Source organism: Syngnathus leptorhynchus, chromosome 7 (genome assembly GCF_054491065.1).
Source record: "Syngnathus leptorhynchus isolate UIUO chromosome 7, UIUO_Slep, whole genome shotgun sequence".
NCBI classification, from domain to species: Eukaryota; Metazoa; Chordata; class Actinopteri; order Syngnathiformes; family Syngnathidae; genus Syngnathus; species Syngnathus leptorhynchus.
Genome location: NC_141201.1, coordinates 8,773,555 through 8,797,239, shown reverse-complemented (window position 1 = coordinate 8,797,239; position 23,685 = coordinate 8,773,555). Strand labels below are relative to the sequence as shown.

The 23,685-nt window shown below is 38.7% G+C and overlaps 2 protein-coding genes across 8 annotated transcripts in view; both read right to left on the bottom strand.

The window, feature by feature from the left end:
- Nucleotides 1-282: 282 nt before the first annotated feature.
- Nucleotides 283-6,795, bottom strand: hacl2 (2-hydroxyacyl-CoA lyase 2). Of its 4 annotated transcripts, XR_015066756.1 has the most exons (16): nt 6,375-6,795; nt 5,781-5,982; nt 4,823-4,950; nt 4,475-4,725; nt 4,085-4,184; nt 3,821-3,918; nt 3,592-3,728; nt 3,119-3,253; nt 2,361-2,475; nt 2,091-2,260; nt 1,920-1,990; nt 1,762-1,833; nt 1,528-1,633; nt 1,262-1,469; nt 1,075-1,176; nt 283-656 (listed from the first exon to the last, which is right to left on the bottom strand). XR_015066756.1 is itself a non-coding variant. In XM_085917106.1 (15 exons), exons 1-14 carry the CDS (start codon nt 6,477-6,479, stop codon nt 1,291-1,293), a joined length of 1,869 nt encoding a protein of 622 aa, XP_085773232.1. In that variant the 5' UTR covers nt 6,480-6,795; the 3' UTR covers nt 690-1,176; nt 1,262-1,290. The 4 variants fall into 4 exon arrangements, 2 of the variants coding, with proteins under 2 accessions (XP_085773232.1, XP_085773231.1); XR_015066755.1 differs by having other exon boundaries at nt 1,075-1,469; XM_085917106.1 differs by lacking the exon at nt 283-656 and having other exon boundaries at nt 690-1,176.
- Nucleotides 6,796-19,573: 12,778 nt separating this feature from the next.
- b3gat1a (beta-1,3-glucuronyltransferase 1 (glucuronosyltransferase P) a) overlaps nt 19,574-23,685 on the bottom strand; it is a 53,872-nt gene continuing 49,760 nt past the window's right edge. For all 4 annotated transcript variants that reach the window (XM_085915992.1, XM_085915994.1, XM_085915995.1 and 1 more), the window contains 2 exons: nt 22,698-22,800; nt 19,574-21,897 (listed from right to left, as the gene is read on the bottom strand). In XM_085915992.1, coding sequence (XP_085772118.1) covers nt 22,714-22,800 — 87 coding nt within the window. In that variant the 3' untranslated portion in view covers nt 19,574-21,897; nt 22,698-22,713. The remainder of the gene's footprint in view (nt 21,898-22,697; nt 22,801-23,685) is intronic.

Sequence of the window (23,685 nt, the reverse complement as noted above, 5' to 3'; positions counted from 1 at the left end):
ACTAATATCAAGCAATGGATGCAAGGGAAGGCCCAGTCAACGACTTGACATCACATCCATCACAAACATGGTGCCGTGTATTAAAATAAACCAGGGGGATTATTATGGCAAATATAAAATTCGACAAAAGAATTCACCAAACACTTGTCAAACTTTTCCCATCAATGTGGGAACTCTGGAGGTGCACTTTATGCTGCTGCTCGCACAATCCGACACTAGATAAGTACAAGAGAATAGATGGATGGTTCTGCAAAATGATGCCAATATTTTTTGTATTATAAAAAGAAAAAGCTTGTCTTTATTCATCGCCAGTTTAATAGATAACTTTAACATACTTTCTATAGAACGCTGACAAAATCTCTTCTCACAGCAATGAACAACATACATTTGCCTTGTGAGCAAATCATTTACATTTATAGTGCAATACATACTGTATGATGTCGATTGTAAAGCAGGAGTGGGCAAGAATATTTGATTTAGACAGTCAACTAAAACCTCAGAGAAAGTGCTCTAAAAACTCCTTCAACACTTGATCCTCAAATGCTCACAATCAACATTTGATTGACCGAGTGCATCGTGTTTTGTCAAATATTTAGTGTGGTCTTTGGAGGACAAACAGAAATGGACCCTGAGATGACAAAGGTTCTCTACCCCATCTGAAAATGACATCATTTGTGCATATTATTACTATGATGTATTCAATAATTTATTCTACAATATACTCTATTAATATTATTTTATTTGAACTTACAAAAGGCATATACTTGAAATCATTCTCTTTTTCTTTTTCAAATTATTCAGTCTCTCGAGAATACTCGACACTTTCAAATGATAAAGTATCAATGTTTCATTCATAATAGGAATAAAGGCATTCATTCGGGTTGCATCAAATTACCAATCCATGAAATTATTTTCAATCTGTGTGTGATTAACAAAAGTTTTTTTTATACATTAAGGACAATGTCAAAGTAATCCCTTAGGCAAAATTTATCACTGGCGTCAGGCGGAATACTCATACATGTGGACTGCTGACCAATAGTCTGTACCAGTTAAAAAAATAAAAAGGGAAATTACCAGTTTGTGGCCAAGGAAGTTTCAGCCTGGCGCCAGCATTATTTTGCGAGTGTCTTTCATTGAAATGCAACAATTATGGTTTGGGCACTCAAGTAACCAACCCTAGAAGCAGAACATGTTAAACTGTATTATTAAGGCGTTTTGATCCCACACTGTTTATAATAATAGTAAAGAAATCCATTGGTACCGGTTAAATATGCTCAGAGCATATTAACATTATACAGAGATAGAGCCCTCTCTAAAGTTTGTTTTGCCTATCAGGACATTGAGAAGTGTTGCTTTGCCCATCTGGCTCTCCTTTCGAGCCTCCCTGATGATGTCCCTGAGCTGCTCCTCATCCTTGCGCCTTATAAGGTAGCCTTTACCGCCATAGCCATCGGCCACGGTGTGATAATCTGTAAACAGGGAGGTTAATGTCAGTGTAATCCACTATGACGCGCAAAATGAATGTACCTGTAAATGCCAGGCCACATGCCACGTTGCTGCCTAAAATGGGAACCTGTTCTCTGGAAATCTGACTCCAACATGCGTCATTTCCAACAACGGCAATAACCGGTGTCTGATAAATGAAGAGAAAATAGATTTTCTGCAGATTATATGACAACTGACTGCAAAGTTTCTGCTACATTCTAGTTTCCTAGATTTCTTACAAGAATTATCGTCGACACATGATTGTAATGAATGTACCTTATGTCGAGTAAATGTGTCAAACTCAGCGACACTGTATCCTAGGGAACCATCGCCGTAGACAATCCAGACCTAAAACACACAGGGGGTCATATTTCATTCATGAAGCATCACAAGCAGATGGATCCCTTTCATAAAAGCTTGCGTCAGCACATGACCTCTGATTCAGGCCGACACAGTTTTGCACCTAGCGCAAATCCTCCTCCTACTCCCAGCGTCCCAAAGGCCCCTGTGGAGAATCAGTATTCTCAACATTTACATTTTATGTCAACAATCCCTACTGAGTTTTTTTTTTTTTGTCACGTAAAGTCAAGAGAGAAGTAGAGAACCTGGGTCGAGCCAGCGCAGTGGTCCGCGTGGCCTCAAGATGTAAGCAGCGCTTCCTACGAAATCACCGCCATCCGCTACAATGATACTGTCTTCTGACATCTCCTCATCCAACATGTGAAGAACCTTTAAGGGGTTCAGATGATGCTCAGTCTTCTCATTGGCTTTAGCCCTTCAAATGAAAAAGACAATGAGTATGTTTGCTTATATTAGTGTAATGCTCATGAACACACTATAAAGCTGTAGAGTGGCATTTTGCAAGGCCTCCTTACTTATTAACGTCTTCTTTGGTCACATCTCTTGCTTTGAGGCTCTGAGGCCATTCTTCCGGACAGCGGTGGCCCTTGAGGCCTTTATGAAGCCGTACTAAAAACGAACCAGCGTCACCTATAATAGACACATTTTAGAAATTAACTGTTGAAATGTAGTTTTCAGTTCTATCAGATCACAATTAAGATCCTGTACCAGTAATAAAACGAGTTAAAGCAATATACAGTAGAACCCCTGAGGCCAAGGGGGGGAAAAAAACAAGTCATTGCAATAATATGTTCTTTTTACCCTCAATCCTGAACACTGTCTTGTGGTTAGGCCATTTTCTGCCATGTCAGGAGGCTCAACTAAAACTGAGGCCAAAGTACTCTTTGGCTCACATGATCAAATCCAGAAAAACAGGTGAGCTGAGATGTTTGCAACACAATTATAGGTTAATATCAGTCGGCAGCAGGAGGCGGTGTTGCATTAAACGTCACCCTCCTGAGAGAGTTGAAAATGAGTGAATTCATTTTTATTCCATAAATGCAATATTAATCAGAATGCCATTTTTTAGACTATTCGGGGCAATTATATTATTGTAATGATTTTTTTTTTCCCCCAACTGAGTTCCCCTTTAAAAGTCAACTCATGCTCAGGAATTGCCCTTGCATTCTATTACACATAACTTCCTTTTTACATTTGTATGAGCAGTAAAAACAAAATCCTAACATAGTTGGGAAACAAAATGCTAGTGACAAACATGTTGGTATGAACACACCTTGAATTGCTACAGTTGGTTTCCAGAACATATCAGAGTTTTTGAGCAGCTGCACTCTGTCTCTGTTGACAGCAATGATCTTACTGCGTCTGTTCAGAACTTTGCCATAGCCCAGACGGAAGTCGCATACTGTGCCTGCAAAACAAATCGTGTTTTTTTTCTTCTTCACAACACTGCACCTCCTTTCATATCTTCCATCCTATTCATTACTGAATACACAAGATAGCTACATACATCGCACGTTTTCAAGATAACAAGGCAAGTGTAATCTTGTCTGACTAATTGAACCTTGTCGTTAGGCTCTACCGCAAAGATCAAGGTCCAAATAAATAGGACTCATCATATGTTTTTTGTTCTAGTGTCATTTTCTCATCCCACCAATAGAAATACTTGAATTTGAGAAACAGCAAAAAAAAAAATAAAAAAAAAAAGGAAGAAAAAATATTATTTCTACAGTAAATTCAATGTCTGACCTGCGAGAAGAACAACATCGGCCTCCTTCAGAGCATCTCGTCTGTTTTGTCGAATATGGATTGGGCTATCTTTTCCCAGCATGCCTCGGGACATGCCCCCAAGGAAGCAAGGAATGCCAAGGGCCTCCAAAGCGCTCCTGTAATACCATCAAATTTATTACAATAGATGATACGTCTAATTTACTTTCATGGCGTACACTGAGTACTTAAAATAATACGTTGGCTTCACCTGAGCTCATCAACTGGCGTTGGTGGTAGCGTGGCTTGGCTTCCAAGGAGGATAACAGGTTTCTTGGCTCGGCTCACTAGTTCGATACACTTTTGTACCTATGTGCATAATATCAATTTTATACATCTATATATCTATTAATATCCAACCATCCATTTTCTACACCGCCTTTCCCCACGCGCACACACACACACATATATATTGCATTCTATGACATCAGTAGGTTAAACACACACATACACACACTGTCAATTGTTGGTGTACCTGATCATCTGTGGCTTGTGGAATGTCAATTGGTAGAGGTGAAAGATCTCTACTCTCCCAGGCACCAGCAAAGATGTTCATGAGGTGGTTGTTAAGGTACCTAGTTAAAATAAATAAGCTTAATAAGGTTTAATACTTCACATCCAGTACATCGAATTCATTAGATTTATAAATAAGTACAGTGGAGACCCACATACCCGGTAGGTACCACCTATTTGCAGATTTTCTTTTTTGTACAATATTTTTTTAAAACTATTGAAAACTATATACATTTTTGGGGGAGTGTACGCTTGGAAAGACAACCCACTAATGGCATTGAAATTAATAATATATGAATTAAAATAATTTAATATAATTGTATTGTTTTTATAACATGTTGAAAAAACATACCAGGAGATAATTTTACCCATCAGGCCTTTGGGAGGGTTTTTAACAGCAAACTCTCTGGACACCAGATGGAACGGGTACAAAGTGTCGATGGGGAATTCTATGAAAACAGGCCCGGGTGTTCCAGACTGGGCAACAGCCAGCGCTTTTCTGACAACTGGCACAATTTCTCGGACTGTTCTGATGGAGGCACAAAACTTGCACAGAGGCTTGAACAGTGACATTTGGTCAATGTCTTGCAGCGCCCCTCGGCCCTGGAGCCACAACAACAAATGGAAGAAAAACATTGGTTGTGGAATTTCAGAGCAAGTAGGAACAGTCATTTTGTAACAACATAGTAATTTATTGTACCTGCAAAAGTGTACCAGCAGCCCCTCCCATGAGCAACAAGGGTGACTCTGCCATTTGAGCATTCTTTACTGCTGTCACAGTGTTGGTAAGACCTGGGCCAGCAGTCACTGCAGCTACACCAATGGTACCTAATAGAAAGACAGTCAGGAAAAAGACATCATTAGATACAAGATGTGCTTTAACTGCATATTTTCATCTTTAATTTGAGGGTATATAGTATATTCAAATCCGATGACCCGTGTACAGGGTTGATCATCGCCTTAAGGATTCCAATTCTGTACCTAGTTTTGATTCTGATTCCAAATGATTGGGTTGTTTTTGGGGGGCAAGGTTAAAAATATGTTTGCATGGTTTAAATTTAGGTGTATACAAACTATGATCATTCATTTTGCTAACCGTTCTGGAATCATATCCTCTAGAACTTGTTTTTCAAATATTCATTCATTCCAGTGAAACACATAGTTTTAAAATCTGGACAAATCAATTGTCAAACAACCTCCTGAATTGGATTTCCATTATTTTGGCTCCCATTCGATTGTGCAGTTGTACCTAATGTTATGGCAGTCCGAGTGACTCTCTAAAATAATGACAGCCCTTTCTTAAGAGGATTGCAAACATGATTGTAGTTTGCATATTTGATGATTTATTTTGTGCACGCACAAGGAGACAAGATGTTTTGTTGTACAGCGGGTCTAAAAAGTCAAAACACCCCCATCAAATGCAAGCAATTAGACATGATTGTGACCTACAACCTGCAGATCTATTTTTTTCCTTATTCATTAATTAGAGTGCTTTTATTCAAATGGCACAAACTTTATTTGGTGTTAATGGGAGTAATCTGAGTGGTTAATTTTGAACACAGCCTACCAAACACAAGAGGGAGCACATCATCTCATTGCCAACCAACCACATTGCCAAATATTCTTTGTAATAGCCATATATTTTAAGATGAATGCACCTGAAAGCCGCGCCACGGCATCAGCTGCAAAAACAGCCGTGGCCTCGTGCCTGGTGTCCACAATCCGGATGCCCACTTTCTCACAGGCCACCAGGATGGGCGAGATATGTCCACCAACCAGAGTGAAGACATACTTGATTCCATGGGAGCGCAGAACATCTGCCACACTTTCACCGCCATGTCGAGGGCTGTTTGTCTCAGTCTGTGGGATGTCAAAAAGGATGAAAATCTGGGTAAACTGATGTAAAGTATTTCACAACCACTACATAAAATGAACAAGAAAGGTCCTAAATAGTCACCTTTCAAATAGGATTTGTTTTTCACGACACACCCACATTGTTGATGCTCATGGTGTGCTTTGTGCAACATGCCAGGGTGTGATGTTTACCTTTGTGTTAAGAGGCATACAAAATGTAAGGTTACGTGTGCCTGTGCTATATATTTCATTTCTCATGCTTGAAAGGGAATGATAGTTAGGATGAAGACATAATGTCAGATCATTTGCTCCACTAACATAGCGCTCAACACTCTGTCTTTGTGTAGAATATACCGTGATCAACTCCAATTTTATTTTATAGGTTCATGAACGCTCACCTTGTGGAACAACTGGTACAGCAAGCCAAGTTTGTAGGCAGCAAACACAAGCCCACCTACAGCAAAACATCCAAGATATCCAAGACTGGTTTCAAATAACTCCATAGTAGAAGGAAAGAGAGAAATGATGGTAGAAGAGAATTAAGTTCAATTTAACAAACAAAACATGAAAGTTCAACTGCTGATCAATGCAGCAGGCTAGGCTAAGTTGCTCAGGAGTCGCTGCAAACAAGTGCTACACGATCAAGGTCGTGATTTTTTTTTTAAGCCTTCAATTGTCGAGTTGGCGAATATGACATTACTTGATTTTAACGGTTCAAACAGTGCAGTGGATTCCTATAATGACAACTATGTCGACACTGACAGCCATTTACACATTTCGATAACGCTAGCTAGACGTACAGGTTGGGATATTTGCTTTTCAAAATAAACTTCTTATAATGAACATCGTGCTACATGCTATGCATTCAAGCCAACTGTCATCAGTGTAAAAAACATTCCACATGAATTAAACAAGTTATGTTTGCCTTTACCCCCCCAAAAAAATTCCATCTATTCCAATCACAGAGAAAAAAAAAAGATTTTTAATTTGAAAGACTACAAAACTCATTCCGTTCCAGGCAGTCTATATATTCAAATTGTAGAGTCAATAATATCCAGCAGGTGGAAGTGTTGTACTGCAATTCAATTATGATGAGTGGTTGTATGGGAGGGCGTGGGTCGACCTGAGATGATCACTTTGAGATTTTACTTTTATTTACTAGCTATATGGCCCATGGGCTGCAACTTCTTTATTCTTGCTGCATGGCATATTGACTAAATATCATTGTTGTCAGTAAAAACAAAAAGCCAAATGTATTATCAATATTGCAACTCCACTGTGTACAGATTTTTTTCTTTTATATAGCATATTCATTTTAAGATGTCTGGGTAAGTAAACACCCCTTCTATGAATATCAAGATGGATTTAAAGCTCTACATATATTCCTGCCAACAGATAAACTTATGGATGTATCCAAGCAGGGAAAAACATTAATATCCGCATCACCAAACAACAAATGTCTACCATGAAGTCCGACACACCATTTTTACATATCCTACAAAAGACGACAGGGTTTCTCAAGACATGCATGGAGGGCATTCCACATCACACAAATGAACCTTCACTGATACATATACACGAAAGTCACTCATGATTTGTTAGCGTTTTCACGAGGTATTACGGGGAACAATAATTGAATGTGACAGCCGTATCTCCCTGAAAGAATGCATTCATTAGATATTGTAATCCAAATAGATTCACACTGATAATGGGGTGAATGTTCGAGGTAGGTATTTTTGGAGGAGCTTACCTTGAGGGCAAGTGAGATCATGTTTTTTTTATCATCATCAAAACAGATATTCATAGGGCCTGCAATGAGGCATGAAACCTTTATTTTGTGATATTCATGCATGGGGTGCAAAAAAATGGAATAACTGAGCAAATAGAAAATCATCAACATCAAACCGATTTGTACCAATTTTAACTTTCTAATTCCAATTTCTAACAGTTCAAGCTAAACTGAGACCGATTCATTTGTTTTTGTACTGATGCACGCACAGACTTTCCGATTCAAATGTATTTTCTACAACTGAAGGTGTAATGTAGCTATTTGTTCAAACTAAATGTAATGCACAATAAATAAAACAATAAATATGTGCTCGATGGTTTTGGCGTAATTCTATACTGAGACAGATTCTTTTGTTTTTGTACTGATGCACGCACAGAATTTCTGATTCAAATGTATTTTCTACAACTGAAGGTGTAATGTAGCTATTTATTCAAACTAAATGTAATGCACAATACATAAAACAATATATACGTATGTGCTTGATGGTTTTGGCATATTTCATAAATTAAAGATGAAGAATATCAAAATGGCACTTGCATTCTTCAATTGTTTTTTTTTTTTTTCAATGTTTGTTCACCCTTGGTATATATCATCCAAACCCAGCTCTTGTCAAATACACAAACTGCATACACTGCATGACCCTGGTGAGTAATCAGATGCATCCTGCACACTTAAATCAGTCAATTTGCATCCACCCAGCAGACATTTTCACTCCATCAGCGCCATGCGCCATTGAACAAACTCTGATTTCCATTTCAAAGTGTTTTTGAAAAGGCAGCTGCATTGAGGCTATAGCGACAGCCAACAGAAAAAGCCAAGTCTTTATATGTGTCCTCTATTCAATGGCTTTTATGACCACCGTACTCCAAGGGTCACCTAATTACCACGGTTCAAGTGCTGAATGATATTGATTTGAAGATATCAGACATCCCTTTTACTAAAAGGTTTAAAAAACAAAATCAACAACAATTCAGTGGAACCTCCAAATGCGAGCATATATACATATGGAATCACTTCTGTGATGTTGACTTCCACATTCTTTTCATTTCAAAACTATTGTTTTTCATTCTTACAATAAAAATGTTGTTTATAACTCCAAATTTGGCTTTGAGGGGCAATTGACTTCAAAGCTTCTGCTTCCTCCTATATTCCAAAAGAATGTTAGCTTCATTGCCCATAGCCATAAAGATGACTGTTTGTCACTACCCTGTGATTGGCTGGCGACCGGTTCAGATTGAACCCAGCAGGAATAGTTTGCAAGCATAACGAAGACAAGCTGTGTCAAAAATGGACGGATGGGTGGGTTCTGCTGTATTTGTTTATCTGATGCAGAGCTGATAGGAAGTGTGGCTGAGGCGAAAGGGGGTCAGGGGGAGGCAGCAAGGGCATTTTGAGTCACAATGCCTGATGTTATCCTTTCAGGCATAAATGTTTAGGGGCATCACGGAGATGCTGCAACTGACCTCAGAACAAAAAGGGAGGGCTGAGTCTCAAAAGGAGACATTGTCTGATACACAATGCAGTGTGCACGCACAAAGTCAGGCAAACAGCATGTTGGCAGGGGAAGAATTGTCTTTTCACGCTGCGACAAGTCACCCAGTGTCAGCTATCGACTGGTCCAAAGGACGACTGTCCCTGTTGGGCCTTGAAAGCTGGCACGAAAAATTGCATGATTTCACGTTTCGTTTCCTCCTTCCAACCATTGTTCTATACTGATAGTGAGCTTGTTCTCTAATGCGTCTCTTCAATGATTACCAGAACATTCGAGCAAAACGTCCCTCGGGTGAGAATTCACATGAATGTTTTAGTGCCACATTATCATCTTTTTTCACAAGTCATGCAAGTTAACGTTGGGGATATTTGCATATTCTGTGCACAGTCGACACTTTCAGCCTGATCCCTGTGTGCAGGAGAAGATTATACCGATTTTTTGCTTGAGTTGGAAGTTCCAGGTGCTAAGTAGAGATGTTTATAGTCCCTCAAAGACAAGTAAAGAGGAATGCGTGGGAGTGAGTTGTCTCTCCAAGCAATAATCTCTTCACTATAGGCTGACACACCATGGTAAAGCAATGGAATCATGACCGAATCAATTTTTCCCATAGGAAATAATACAAATTGAATTAATCTGTTCCAGGCTCAAACACCATCATAATTATTAACTGTTCTGGTAATTTTTAAACTAACATCGAAACCTTGTTAACCATCATGTACCATGCTAAAAACGTTGTACTCTTATGCTGACAAGTAATGTAACTAAAAAGGTTTCTGGAAATGTAATCAAACTTAACCTACTATAAATATTTTTTTATCATATTCATTTCCTATTTGTTTTATATTAATGACAATAAAATCAACCTTTTTTGTTTTAGCTTATAACAATATTAAAATACTAACTCCTCCTGGTAACCATGTCAGACAGTATTTACTTTCATGACTTTGTCATTTTGTATCCAGCATTCATGCCAGTATGTGATGGGATCATATGCGACACTAATCAATTTTGTATTTATCACGTGTGTGCTTCAGGTGAGCTATTGTGTTTGTTAACTGCAGTGGCACATGCCTGAACATGGACTTTTCGAGCTACTCGGATTCAAGAACTGCGACAATAAGCAGAGCACTGAGAAGAGGGTAAGAGCTGATCTCTGATGATGAAGACTCTGAATATATTTTCTTGTAAAAGATGATCATTTGAGCTGATTATAAACGTTGGTGCTGAGATTTTGCACTGTGATCAAATGCAACACCTCGAAAAGTAAAACAGACCCTCATGAGGATCTAATAATGCTTCAGGCTGAAGTGCTTAACATTCATATTTTGAGCAAAATAGATCTGATAAGAATAAATAAAATGCTATTGAGTTACATAGAAATCCTGAATTTGCCTTTATTTTATTTCATGGGTGGCATTGCACAATATAAGCTATACTTACAAAAGCTAAATAAATTAGGACTATTGATAAATTTAAGGAGATATAGCAGGATTTTTTTTATTTTAAATGCAATGTTCCCAGGGGTTTTAACAACACGTATGTGATACACAATCTTTACACTATACTTGTATTTGTGTCTTGTCTTTGTCTTGAAGTTATTCTCTTTGAGAGAGCTTAATCTGTCTCATTCAAGGGAGCCAGCTCACATCCTGTCACATATAATGCTGGGCCAATCGCAAGTGCAGATTCCGTTTCCATGACAACTAACTGGCCGAGCTAAGGGTGGATGTTGTCAGTCTAAAAAAGCATTTACTAACTGTGACGTACACGCAAGACTCTAAAAAAAAACACCATGACAGCTATTTTTCCTCGTAAATACAGCACTCAGCCCTCAAATTAAATTTCGCTGTATCTGGTGCAACAGACTCAATACAAATAAGACTTCATCTCACTGATAACTTTCCAGAGCAATCAAGTGAGTGGCACTTATCAGAAGTTAAAGATGTCCAGGGTTGCCAATGCTAATCATAAGCCTACATGCAACAAAACTCAATATAGCTCTGCTTACCTTTTGGCTTTGATGCAGACACTGGCCAGTACTTTAAAGTTGCTTTGGATCTTCACGCTAGCACTACGGTAAGAGAGATTTCTCCAGACACACCTTCAGAACTAGACAGATTACAAAATAATTATTTGTTTTAATGTCACATTTAAAAGGTGGTCATGTGTTTCCATCCATTTTTTAATAGCACTTATCCTCATATGGGTCGCAGGTTGCCAGCCAATCGCAGGCAACATCAAGACAAACAACCATTCATATTCACATATGAAAAATTTACAGTTTTCCCAAGAAGCAATAGTTTTTTTTGCCACTGACTGAACAGAGCCTCTACTGATCAGGTAGTGCACTCCATTCGTAAACAATCGATGAACGAACATTAATCCACTCAAAGCAAAAGGGCCCCTGTGAAGTGTTTTATAAGCAAAAAAGGCACTTCTTCAAATGGCATTGGCTTGAAATGGTTCATCAATATAAGTGAGGACGCTGTCAGTAGTCTAGCCAGCATGCTGTTAATTTTCCTGCAAATATTCGCCAGAATGATTGATCATTTGATGATAACGCCCATCAAACAAATACACTTAACGCCTTTTTAAATCCCCTTCAAATATCTATCATGGATTGCACAGGTGTTGATGTGCCTCAACATGCAAGAGATGAACATTTGTGACAGCTTTTACAACCATAATCCATATAAACTCAACTCAGCACCATCCATTCATTTTCTCTTTACAGACTAATCAATATAAACTCTAATTCGTTCTCATCACCAATCAGAATGACAGATGCGCTTTTATTGAATTTGGATGCAAACCAAGTCAGATTGCGCAGAAAGCATGCATCCAGTGTGCCATTATGGTGACTCACGTCCTTGATGCTTGACTGCTCTGTAGTCACAAACATATCCAGCAGTCGGTCACGGCCAGTGGCGCCGTTGTCAAAGCAGCTGAGTCCAGCTCTTGTCACTCAGCACCACGTCTGGTTATTATTCATCCCGGCTCGTGCCCTTGATTCATACCATTAAAGTCAGTCCAATTTGGTCACTAAAGTCTAAATTGAATTCTTAATTGCTTCACACTAAAGAATCTAGGTAGCTAATTTATGCAGCGATGTAGGTGTATTTTATGGCTGTATTGCCCCATCGGGCCTAGTAAATTATAATAGGCCATAAAATCCTGCGCGGTTGTGGTCCATCCATGTTTCATTTGGAATAGAATTGAGGGCAATCTCATCATTGAAACTACGGCTCTGCTGTGTCTACACATGCAGATGGAACGATTCATTTTTGTCACCCCAGTGAATTCTTTATGAACTTTTGCTCTGGTCATCCACATTGATTTACATCTCTTTACATAAACAGATTGTGTCAGCGGTTAGCTATTCACCCATTCCTTTTCTGTCCTACTCATGCTAATTAGGGTCGCAAATGAGCTGAAACCTATCCCGGCTGACTCCGGGCGAGATGCGGTAGCTAGGCCATCCAATTGTAGGACAAATATACACAACTACTAATATTCACACCTCAGGACAATTTAGAGACTTCAGTGAACCCAACATGCCTGTTTTTAGATTGTGGAAGGGAGCTAGAAAAAACTTTTTTAAGACATCTTTTTTCTTTGCCTTGCAAGCACTGATTGAGATACACGCACTGTATGATGACTGTGAGCTCAACTCACTTTTCAACAATAGCACTTTGGCAAATTGTGAACAATGCTTCAAAGTCAACGTCAAAAGTCAAAGTCTGCTTTATTGTCAATTTCTTCACATGGTAAGCCACACAAAGAGATCCCACACAAAGAGATCCCACCGTCCACCAAAGAGGGTTCACGCTGCTTATTGTCAGTTGAAGTTTACTCTCAAACTAACAACACGAAACAAAAAGTACACCCTGTGTATTGAAAACAAACACTCAGTCCACTTGCATTATGTGAACATAAAACAGCATCTATATTGTGGTGTAAAAACTCTTAAATCAATGGATTGGATACAAGTGGTGCGATTTGACAAAAAATCACACTCAGTAATTTTGTAGTTTACAGCAACATACAGTGATGTCATGAATAAGGTTATTATTAGACTTAGTCTTTTTCAATTAACGGTCAAACAAGCAGATGATTGTAGTCGTATTTATGATAGTCGCTGATGTTAGATGTTGATGTTCTTTACAACTTCTTCTCTTCCCGCAGGTATAAAAATGACACACAGCTGTCGGTGTTTTCTTGCTTTTATTCCAGTGAGACAGACATATTTGAGGCAGACATGCCGGGTAAGTATATTATCTGCTTTTTTCATTCTGTTGTGGAAAATTGCAGATATTTCACCGCAGTCGGGACAAACTTCTCTAACAGTCCCGTTTGTGTTTACTGAATAACCTAAGCATTTTTCTTGCAACAGAAAGGCTCAATTTTCCATCAAGATACACAAAATGATCCTTTGCTTGCATTTGTCATCTCGAGATGTTTGATAGGGCCGAGCAGGTGGCACGCCAAGAGGCATTCATCCTACCTCCCACTTTCTCCACAGCCCGCTGTTCTGATAGTGCTTTATCTTCCAGATTACGACGTTCCATTATCCAAGGTTGGGGATTACAACAGCATGGAGTATCTTGTGAGGAATGTATTCCACCACTACTGCACTGTGACTGTAGAGTGTTGATGCATAGAGAGGGGCCTTTTCATCTTCTGTCTCACTTCCCTTGCCTCTTCTTTCATCTCACCACTTAAAGTTAATTCTTCTTGTATAATCTGTTCTCTGCAGGGTAACTTTGCATATGATTACAAGCACGGATTCGGTATGCTTACTTTGTGTGTGTATTTGTTTGAGAGACTTCAGCTCAAGTCCGAAACCCTCCATTACTGCAGATTGGTAAAATTGCACACCACGTAGCGCTATCTATTGCCTGTTTGGTTGCCGGCAGAAGTCTCAAATGTTTTCTTGCCAGATGCTCAAATGCAGCTTTGGCAATCTGGGTCTGATTCAAGCACAACAAAGTCACTATTTGCGCAACATTGCATTGATTGAAGATGCTTTGAACGGCAGCCTGCGTTTTCATGATTCATCCTCATACTTTCATTCCGTTGCACAATGGGCAACGGCATGGACCGGAGAGTCGGCAAACATATGACCTAGTTCCTTGTTGCAGTTTTTCTATGGTCTCGTGCACGTGGTGTCAGGGCCTTTATTTTGACAGCACTAAGCAAAGAGTCAGGTGACTCTGTGGAAGCGTGGAAATTTGACAGGAAGTTTATTCCTAGTTGACTTAAGTGCGAAAGGCAGGGTACACCCTGGACTGAATTTCTGAATGTCAATCATGAGCATGACTGCTACATTGTTTTTATCGGTCATTCCTCATATGTGTAAGTCAAAAGCCTGAATAGAATGGATTTTCTTGTGGACACAAAACTGTCTATAAACACGCTTCTCTTTGACACGCCATTATATACACAAGCCTGCGTTGAGAACATTTTATGAGCGAATTGTCTGTCATTATCCTACAGGCTTTCTTCAACAGATGCAGCTGTTCCCCCTTGGTGCTACAAATGTGCTGTCATAACTTTTCCACAGAGACTGCCGGTGTCTCTGTGTGCTTCCACACCTTTAAAAGCTGCAGAAAGCCATGAACGTCCTCTGTTCATTCTTGTAAAAGAGTATACTGACAGGATCCTGTACTGTAAACTGTATAAAGCAATTGTGTAAGAGAGCCATGAACACAATGCAGTCCTTGAGCATAGGTGTCAAACTCGAAGCCTGGGGGCCAGATCCAATCCACCAAATCATTTTATGTGGCCCGTGAAGACAAATGGTGAATCGACTTCACGTGTCAATATTAAAATTACAAATTGTCTTCACTTAGCAAAAATTTCTAGAAATATTTATTAGCTTTTTTTAAATCTTTAAACAGTTTTTAGTAGCCTCTGATTTCAAAATGTGTTATTCATCAGGTTGTTGTGTAGCCTATACTGTAAATGTATATACTACAAGGTGTTGACAGTGATAATGGCCCTCCAAAGGAAACTATGACCACGATAAGGCCCGTGACAAAAATCAGTTGGACTCCAGCAAAACAGTTTTTCCTTTCACCAAGTCAAAGTGTGCGTGTGCTTTAGTGCATCGATTTTACAGGGAATGAGGAGTCACTTTGATTGGCAGCGAAACAAGTCGGCTGTGTTCACGCCCACAACTGCGGAAAAAGATTATTTTAAACTGCGACAAGCTACGTGCATCTGTGAAAATGACAATACAAAGTCTGCCTTCCCCCTGCGCAGATTCAGACCAGCCTGATGCCAGACTTGTGCTAACTAACTAAAAAAACGTTTCCCAGCAAAGGAAGAGTTTCATTTCTATCACCCCATTCCACAAAGGCCAAAGGAAGGACAAGAGGGAAAAATAAAATTGTGAAATATAATCTGCTTCTTCCATGAATGACAGCTATTGAAGTGGCCGTGAGCACAATTGCCCCTTGCCAACTTCCCCCAGTGGCCTGCCTAAGGAAAAGCAATAAAAAACTATGCAGTTTTACGACTAGAAAGTTTTTGGTTGCTTTGGGAGTAAAGTAAGAATACCTAGTAAGTAAAAAAACAAAGTCGCTCTCTGTTAACCGTTCATTTCACTGAGAAGAGATGCAGCACGTCTGGCGAGAACGGTCAGCATCTTTAATTAGTCCCACTCCCGCCTGAATAATTAATACACGATTGCTTTTTTCCTGACCTTCTATGTTTAGCAGCTAGTAGAGGTCTCAAATTGTGTCTTTGTGTTTGTAGGTAGGACGTTAATCGTGTCATAACCGGTTATTGTCTTGCGGGGATGCACAATGCATCTCAGGAGGGACGAGTAAAGGAATAGTGGTCAATAATGAAAGATTAGACTTCCGAGTCCCCATCGGGGAAGCTCATTTTTGTTTGTTTGATGTCTGGGAAGTCTTTTTGTAAAGCCTTTACAAGAAAGACAAAATGCATCACAAGAACAGATGACCTTGCAAAGCTCATTCCACAAGGTAACACAGCGGGCGCAGGAGCAGAGACAGACAAAAGATGGGAAGATGTGGAATTCAAGAGCTCACAGAGAAGCTGCAAGAGACTCAGGGAGGCCTGGGAATATGGCCGTACAACAAGCTTCCCTACTTCCACACTTCCAACCTACTTAACATTGTGACCTACCTTTATTTACACACCCCAGTTTAAATGCCAGGGAGACCAAAACAAATCATTCCAAAGCTTTTTCCACCATTCATCTGAGTTATTATATGTATTAGTCTATTGAGAAAAATATTTTTGCTAGTGGAAGCAAAACTAGGCAGCTAAAATTGAGTTATTACTAAATTATCCTTTTGTAGTGTGTTGGTATGCAAGCACATTGGGGTTTGAAAATTGCACTCCAGTACAAGTCTGTCACTGTTTTTTTTTTTTTAAAGAACCCATCCCTGGAAGGATGCAGACACTGACATAATCACGTTTCCACAGTCATTGCTCCTTATGAATCACACCTCTGATGGGTGTGCGTGTGGAGCGAAATTAACAGTCTCAGCCTGATATTATTGCCCTGCAGTTCGAAAAAACCTGACTAATCCCAAAGTTTTAGACCCGAAAAACAAAATGTGCAGTTGTTAATTAAGTTGGCATCCAAAATGAACTTTCGTGTTTCATTTTTTGTTTTTCATCCATGTTTTTGTTGGCAGACAGATATGCTGGTGTTTTAGATGATAAGATGAGAGAACCTGCTGCTCTTGATGGGAACGTGAAGGTGTCTTGCATGTCTTTGTGTAGAAACTCTGGCTCACGGCTGATGTGCTCTTATCTTCTTACAAAAGATAAGCTATTTGTGTGAAAGCGCACAAAAGGAAATGTGGCGGCAGTGTACGGCTACAGTAATAACCCTGAACTTCAGTCCTGATCGATTACTCAAAGTAGACCTTTGTGTATGATAACAACGCTATGCATAGAAAAAGGGAATTGCCAAGCATGCTTCTGAAGATATCATTTAGCTTCTTTAAATAGGCTTCTATCAGCAATAGTACTGTATTTTCCAAACTATAAGGCGCACCGGACTATAAGGCGCACCTTCAATGAATGGCCCATTTTAAAACTTTGTCCTTATATAAGGCGCACCGGACTATAAGGCGCACCATTAATGCATCATGTCAGATTTTTAATCCAAATCAAATCATTCTCCATTTTATCTTTTTTATTTCAACTTCAGGCGCAACAAATTACTTTATAATCACAAAATAATGTATAAAAATACGGTAATACTCATCACAAAAATTAACTCATCCATATTTCCATGTTTTTAATATAAATATAGATATTTATATTAATATTATTGTTAGAATAGACCTCTTTGACACTTTAGCTAGGTAGCTTGAGTTGTACCGTTATATCGCTGTAACCTTTCTCTTAAAACTGGCTTTCCCTTCTCTATGACACTCTTTGCACATATGCAGAAATTGTCTCAGGGTCACACAGGCTTGGCAGAGTTGCTTCCCTTTGCTAATTCCAGAACAGTCAGCCAAGAAACTTTGTAAAGCACAAATCAAGTATTTCTTCTTTTTGTTTATTGACCAATAAAGAGCTCCTTTTTAGACTTTATAAATTTAAGGCTTTTATTGCATCATTGAGCAACAAGTTGTGATATGTTAAGAATAATGTGGTCGGAAAGATGTGAAGGACTGTCTAAGATGAATGTTTCATAAAATGACACCTTCAGCTATCCCTCAAGAGTCAGCAGTTCCTTCCGAGGCAGTGCATTAAGCACAACATTCCAAAGTAGGATACATCTACCAGACAAAGGATTTGGAATATATTGCCTTTGGTGCATAAACAGCTTTTCACTTGACCTTTATTGGTCATTGGATACACAATAAATGTGAATAGTTTGATATAGCGCGGGCAAATAAAACAGGTTCAGCAGGGAGTATCTTACGATAAATAATGTAAAGAGTGGGGTGTCTTTCCTGAAAGTGTCAGACTCTTTCTATTTTTTTGAAAAGCAATTTCTACGTGCACAGCTTTGTTAAATACACATTCATCAAGCACGCAAGAGGCTGTCTGGATCCCCTGCTTGTTAAATACAATGCCGCATAAATTGATCTCATTTTATTAGCGAGGCTTCCTGTTATTTTGCACAAGCCTCTCTGGAATAACAATCATCATAGATTTGACAAACTCTGTGCCGTTTCTTTGATGATCATGTGTTTCTTTACATGTTGTTTCTTGGATGGTCATATGTTTTTTGAAACTCAAGCCCCTTAATGCTATTTTCCAATGTTTTTATGCAGATTAAATGTCATTCATGTCTCAGGTAATTGCCAACAAGGGCTTCTCCACTATCTAATGTAATTTATAGTTTTCTTATGGATTAATTATTTATTTTAATCAGTAAAACACAACACGTCTAAAAAGTAAGCAAATAATATCTTTTGCACATGTGTTTTGTTTGCCCCCTCTTGTCATGGCAATTAAAAAAAAAAAAATAATGCATGACGCAAGTCAACATTGATATTGTATTTATTGTTTTAGAATGTTGTGAAAGAAGGTAATAAGCAGCATCTACTCTTCTCCATCTCAGTGTCCTTGCCAACTTTTCGCTTTGTGCTAGCTACCACTCAATGAGGCAGCTCAGCCGCCCACTAAATCTGGCTTCGTCTTAACCCCAGTAGAGCTGGTAGCTTTCACTTCACGATGGATCACGTCAGTATTCCAGCCGCAGCAAGCAGATGGTAAGATTCTGGTTCAACAGCAACCAGTACATGACACTTTGACCTCTCAGCACGCTTGGGCTGGGATACCGACGGGAGAACGAGTGATGCAAGATGAGCAAGCACGTTTTCAAAGACACACCTTCAGCCTTTGCATGTGGCCAGAAAGTTTGAGAGAAAGACAGCGGAGAGCAGTGCACTCAAGTTCATGTCTGTTCCCTCCGATGTGATGGATCCCTCGAGAAAACACTGACAGACAAGGGAGAGGCTGCTTTCAATTGCTACTTCCAATGCCTAAAAATCCACCAAGAAAAGTGCAGTAAGTAAATACATCTGAGGGTGGCTAAACTTTTTCTTCAAAGATCCACAACCAGAAAACTCAAATGATATAGCAAGGGCCACTTTGATATCCTTCACCTTCAACTTATTTTACCCACTAAAATCCGATCCTGTTGCAACATTTTCTCTTCTTTTCAAATATCGAATCCCTAGCATTTCTGTCAATCGTTTGTGGTTGTGTCTTCTATCTCAGGGGAACCATTTTGGGAAGAACATCATAACAATAAACATCACTGGAGTACTGCACACAAATATGAATAGAATATCATGAATAAATGAGTCAAGTCAGTCAAGTTGATGTTTATTTTTCTTGATTCTTGAACTACCACCTTCCTCTGAGACAAACCCGCAGAGGCAAACGGACAACCTTAAAGAGTCCCATGCATAAAGTGTGATTCACATGAGGATGACTGAGAAGATGAGAGAACAAGGGAGGGCTTATGTGGAGAGTATTGTGCCTTTGAAAGCCTTGAGAGGGCTGTAAATGCATATCAAGTGACACTAAACAGAAAAAGCTGTTCTGCTTATGTGCTGATGGGTTCTCTTGTGAGTCGCTGATTGACTGCACAATTGGATTTCCAAACTTTAACATCATTTAAATACACTATTGCTGATTACATATTTGTTGATATGATTCTCGATCGATGATCCACACAATGTGTACATGCTTTTTTATAGTGGGCAGACAGTGCTAGGATTTTATTGCACACCCGTACCTTAAATAAATACACAAATAAATAGTAACTTAAAACAAAACAGCAGATCAAACTGCAAAAATGTGATGCCAATGGTCGACCCAGTGCACAATCATGGGGTAAACAGAAGCAGTCAGGAAGTCCTTTTTTATGACAGTATCTTGATGTACTCCAAAGTAATATTTAGACTGGAACAATCTTTATGCGTTATCCTCCTGCTGTGGGTGATGCACGTGTTTTCGATTCAACTCGGCGGCGCTACAGAGGCTCAGTGTTTGAATCATGTCCAATTGCTTCTGCCCGGCGCCGTTGAGATAAGCTCTGATTTATCAAGTTAAAAAGTGTATGCGGATATTACTGACAGACCATTGAGGCTTAATACACCTGCTGTTGTCTATAGTTGAGTTCATGCACAACAGCTGGATATTCATAAAATTATATCATTAAGAATGTGACACTTTGGAAGATGTGCTCAACTAAATTATTTTGCTTTTCTAAGCCAGCTGTCTCGTATGACTGTGATAAATATATGCATTTAAAATTGACTTTAAGGAAGCCATGTATGAAATGTGTTCTAGTCAAGAATCATTGAGCGCTGTTTTGTGTCTGTGCACACTTTTAACAGATGCTTTTAACACAATCGTAATTAATAGAAATTTGGAGTGATTGGGAAATGTGTTTTAGTTGACTTCCTGAAAATGAAGTGCCATGAAAATTTGTTTTAATAGGAAATTGTTGTATTTTCATTACTTGTGAAAAAGGTTGTGGCATGACTTTTTGTAAGTGCTCAACTCTTACACATGCTTTAAGATACTCAAATTGTAACGTATTACGATATTATGCTTGTTTTGTTTGCACAATTTCCATTTGGAATGGAAGTTTCAATGAAGAGAATAATTATTACTAGAGCTGTGCAACAACGCAGCCATGCTCAATTTGTTAAACCGGTTTAGAGTGAACCAACAGCTAACTCGGCTCAAATGAGATGAAACAGTTCCACAGAACTTGTTGATTGATTTATTAATTCGACATTTCCGTTCTTAATTTGCTCCTTCTGGTGTGATTGTGTTTGGGTGTGTTTATACATTGCTAGGCATCGAGAAGTGGAATCCTTTATGTCAATAAAAAATACCCAGATGGGCTTTTCGCTTTGATTTTTCTACACAAATTGCACCTCTGACCAAAACCTTGACTGTGCTATTATTTTTCGGAATGGAGCAACATAAATACAGTAGTTACCATACATTTTAACCAATTCCCGATTGCTTCCATGAAGGATTTTTATTTACACACATTATAACAAAGAAATACCCTCAATGTATTTTAAGTGCTGAGTAAAAGGTGCAATGTGTTTTTTTTTTTAAATGTACATTTCAAACTCCATCATCTTCAAGTGTTCATTGCGACTAAAATGCATGGATTATGATAACCCAGAAGTAAATGTAAATGTATGGGTCAGTAGTTGTTTTTTTTAACACCTAAACAAATTCAATTAAATTAAAGGAAACATTACATTGTTATCAAAAGAACATTCCTTCCCTTCCAGTGTTTTGTTTGGAGTAAAATCCAAAAGACAAATAGTCCATATAATGTCATCGTCCTTTTGTGGATGAATTATTCACATTTTTCAATTTCTTCCGATGAAGGTTTTTATTTTCTAGAACCTGACTTAGTTGAAATTGTGCTGTCTTTTTGACAAGTTGTCATCAATGAGACACCTACATTGCCGGCTGAAGCGTCCTTGACGATGTCTCTTTCACAGACCTCATAAATAAAAGCCACCTCTCCCCAATCTGTGCTTTGATATAATACATTAACGCGGCTTTGTCCATTTCTTGGAAAATGTCACACTCATATCTCGGACCTCAAAGGCCATCTTCATCAATGCTTGTTCAAGACTCCGAAGACAAACGCCTGCAACAGAAAGGCCATGACATGATGAGAAAGTGTGTTGAAAAAGATTAGAAAGCAGTTTGACAATCTCTGCTGCATGGGGATTTGACTGCACTACATATTTGGTTTTGGTTGATATGTCCTTACGCAACATCTTTCCACTGTAGTGTGTATAAACTGCTTCCTATATGGGTGAAAATGCTTTTTTAATAGGTTGGTGTTTGCTCCCGTAAGTGGAAGCTGCCTATTCAATAAACAAGCTCCATCCCTGGTGGTCATGGCAACAAAAGCCACAGTCGGTCTTGTAGTAGCAGTAAGCTTTGGGGGTGGGGTTTAGTGGAATTTACCCTCCACTTACAGGGACACCCTCTCAAACAGACTAGTGTAAAAAGCAGGAATTATGTGCGTTTAGACTGAAATAACATGTCTTTATGATAGTTTCTAAAGAGCAGTAGGGATTCACTAGGTTCGGCGGTGTTAGCAGGACAACGTGTAACTCGGCGGTGGAAAAAAAACGAAATATACATAGAACAGTGCTGATGTGACTATCAATTAATCAGCAAGATATTCAGATGTTTTTTTTAACCCTCTCATTTGAGCTTTCTTTCCATTTTGACGTCAACCCTTAACAACTGTGTTGAAAAGACACAAAAGGCTTGATTAATAAAACATGTGTTGAATAGAATCTAATCATGGTTTTACAGTTTTGAAGCAAATGCAAATCTATAAAGATTTGTTAGTTACAATGTTCAGTAATTCTTTTTGGTTTTGAATGTTAAGTTGAATGATCATCCTCAGGTTCATTATAAGGTCTGTCTTACCGGGAGAGAGACATGGTTAAATCTCCACATTTGGGTCTGTGAATCCGTTTTTCCCTTCGTTTACGAGGACAGGCTTCTCTGTTCTCGTGTGCCAAACAAGTATCTGATGATGAAAAGAAAAACAAGGAAAAATATGAGCAACCTGCGCTCATTCCGTTATCGCCGTCTTTCAACTACACTCTGCACCATACTGATGCTGTGTTAAAAGCTACTTGAAGGCAGACGGTGTTGGAGATGCGAGTGAGGAGAGAACATCACAGGAGTGTCTGATCAATAGAGAGACAGGCAGGGTTATAATATAAGGAGTTTTGGATTCTTCATTCGTTACTGTTTATTTCATTTTATAAATCATATATATATATATATATATGTAAGCTTTTTTTTTTTCTTTCATTAATAAGACTGTTTTGTTCATTTTATTTTTATTAACTATAACCTTGATTTCAAATGACATTTCCGCAAAAACAAGCTGACAAAAGCGACATAAGTGTGTAGGTGTTAACTCGCATTTGCCCTTTCTTTTCAAAAACTCTTCCAAATGTGACACATGGTGAGGCCACCTCATCGATTTTTAACTCTATGGAGGTGAGTGAGGTGAATCCAAAATATTTTTCTTCTGGTGAAGCAATATTTGGGCTGCTTGCTTCATGATAAACATTGTACGTTATACATTCTCTGTCCCCATAAAATTTATAGGACCGTATGTTGTACCTGACGATATGTTTTTACCGACAAAGAAATACAAAAATGCAAGAGTAACAGCGATGTGATATTTTTCACTCTCCATGTTAGGCACAGCTATGTTCAGTTTCATGGCACTGTTTCAAATAATGATTTATGATTGAATTCTTATTTTATTTCAACATGCATAGCCCACAAAAATGTACGCATTTGTTATCCCTTTAATAAAGAGGAACCAAAAGACATAAGGGTTATCCAAAACAACAGCATATTTTATAAACTCATACACTTATTATATGAAATAAAA